Source organism: Paralichthys olivaceus, chromosome 3 (assembly GCF_024713975.1).
Source record: "Paralichthys olivaceus isolate ysfri-2021 chromosome 3, ASM2471397v2, whole genome shotgun sequence".
Lineage (NCBI taxonomy): Eukaryota > Metazoa > Chordata > Actinopteri > Pleuronectiformes > Paralichthyidae > Paralichthys > Paralichthys olivaceus.
The window spans coordinates 475,001-477,500 of NC_091095.1; the positions used below are offsets into that span (position 1 = coordinate 475,001).

At 44.9% G+C, this 2,500-nt stretch overlaps 1 protein-coding gene across 6 annotated transcripts in view; it reads right to left on the minus strand.

Annotated features, from left to right (window-relative positions):
- Positions 1–2,500, minus strand: part of patj (PATJ crumbs cell polarity complex component) — a 56,162-nt gene that overhangs the window by 24,958 nt on the left and 28,704 nt on the right. For all 6 annotated transcript variants that reach the window (XM_069519982.1, XM_069519992.1, XM_069520006.1 and 3 more), the window contains exons 28-29: positions 2,328–2,387; positions 1,841–1,931 (exon numbers count right to left, since the gene is read on the minus strand). In XM_069519982.1, coding sequence (XP_069376083.1) covers positions 1,841–1,931; positions 2,328–2,387 — 151 coding nt within the window. The remainder of the gene's footprint in view (positions 1–1,840; positions 1,932–2,327; positions 2,388–2,500) is intronic.

Genomic DNA, 2,500 nt, shown 5'->3' on the forward strand with positions numbered 1-2,500 from the left:
AAGTTAATGAAATCATAATAGTTTTATCACTTTTATAACTTCTGAATTCATATTTAACACATTTCAAATGTTACACATTTAGAGAAGCTTCAGGTTTATCTGATGAAACAAATGACATCATTAATTCATTGAATCTAAAAGTAGAGTTTGAAGTTGAGTAATTACACTAAAGAAAATGATTTCACTGGATCCACGTTCAACATCTGATCAGAATTCACACGTCGTTAATCCTGTTTGAATCAATATCACCTGGGGTGAAGCTTTTTTTAAATTTTTAAATCACACCTGACTCGGACACGTTGATTGTTTTGATTTGGACGATGAACGTGAACAAACATGGAGGAAAAATCACAAAGACTCACGAGTAAATGATTCAAGTGATCATTTCAATTCTCTTTTCACTTTGTGAGTGACGTTGTCTCACAGCATCGCAGGAGAAGATGATGTCGACTTTTCAAATCAAAGAAATGAAATCCAAATAAAGAGATGGAGGAGTTTTTCATCGACAGGTTTGATTCCCAGCTGAGGTTGGTTAGATTTGAAGAATCAACAGGACGTGTAACATTAAACCAGTTCAACAGCTCAGAGAGAAACAACACGACCACAGAACCTGACACCAGATAAACCCTCCAACCAGCAGCCTGGAAAACATCAAGCCCCGCCCTCACAGCCCCGCCTCTGCCTCAAACGCACCAAACCAAACCAAACGCACCCAGAGCGAGAAAAAACCCCGAGCCAGAGAAAGACAGAACCAAGAGAAGAAGAAATAAAGATCAAACATGAATCCTCTGATGCAACATGACGGAGCAGCTGCTTCACACACGTCCTGCAGAGACAGAAACACACACGTTAACACACTAACACACTGCAACTACACACACACTAACACACTGCAACTACACACACACACACACACTGCTGCACTGACCCACACTGCAACTACACACACACTAACACACTGCTGCACTGACCCACACTGCAACTACACACACACTAACACACTGCTGCACTGACCCACACTGCAACTACACACACACTAACACACTGCTGCACTGACCCACACTGCAACTACACACACACTAACACACTGCTGCACTGACCCACACCTTCCAATGCTAATGTGCTAATGCGGAAGTTCCTTAGATCAAGACGACGCGATCAGAACAAAAACACGTCAAATAACCTGTCTCTGACCCTAACCCACACACACACACACACACACACGATTACATTTAAGTATTAAAACACCATGCATCCTGAAATATTTGTGATCTTCCAGTTTCCAGGAACACGTCAGGAACATGTGAGGAACACGTCAGGAACACGTCAGGAACATGTGAGGAACACGTCAGGAACACGTCAGGAACATGTGAGGAACACGTCCAACCTTCAGTTCTTGTCTGACCTTTGTGTTTGACCGTAACGAGCAAAACTGTTTTTAATCACAAAGCTTTTCCGAAAGTTCTGACGTAAATTGTGTTTTATTTTGTGTGTAACTTTATGAAACATGTAAACAGACTCTGAGGGGGTTTGATCACAAACACACACAGGTTTTTAAACATCACACAACTTCTCCTGCATCAGTTTCACACAATCGATGACTCGTGAGCTTCATCATCACTGAAACTTCTCAGATCCACAAAACTCTGAGCAGCTCCTGTGTGTGTGTGTGTGTGTGTGTGTGTGTCTGTCTGTGTGTGTGTGTGAGAGTGTGTGTGTGTGTGAGTGTGTGTGTGTGTGTCTGTGTGTGTCTGTCTGTGTGTGTGTGTGAGAGTGTGTGTGTGTGTGAGTGTGTGTTTGTGTGTGTCTGTGTCTGTGTGCGTGTGTGTGTTACACTGACCTTTGGCCTGCTCCAGGTCAGAGTTCAGCTCGTGCTCTGATTGGCTGGGAGGTGTGTAGGGCGGGGGCTGTCTCAGAGGGGGCGTGGCTTTCTGCAGATGAAACAAAGCAAAAGAACCTGAGTCACGTCTCTGTCTCTGTCGGGGCTGTGCTGCCCCCTGCTGGACTCCTCGGTGCACCTCAGTCTGACAGTGGAACCTCCGAGGATCCTGTAGAACCTCCTTGTTGTCAGACGCTTAATTATTTGATTAACTCTGAACTCAGGAACTCCCATCATGCACTGAGCTCCCTGAGTCCGTGTCTGTTAGGGTTGGTGAGTTTTCTCTGTTTTCTCATTGTGTTGTAACGTTAAAGGAATAAAACTGATTTGGACTCAAGTGGTTTGATGACGTCTCTTCACACTGTCATCAAGTTCGTGAACTTTTGATTGGACCAGCGAGTCGCTGCCGTCAGCATGTGACCAGAAATGAGACGGGATCTGTTCTTACCGAGGAATCCATGGTCCTGGCTTTGTGTCTGATGTAGCTGGGAGCTGTGAGAGAGACGGGCTGGAGAGAGAGAGAGAGAGAGAGAGAGAGAGAGAGACAGAGAGAGAGAGAGAGAGAGAGAGAGACAGAGACAGAGAGAGACAGAGAGAGAGAGACAGAGAGAGACAGACAGA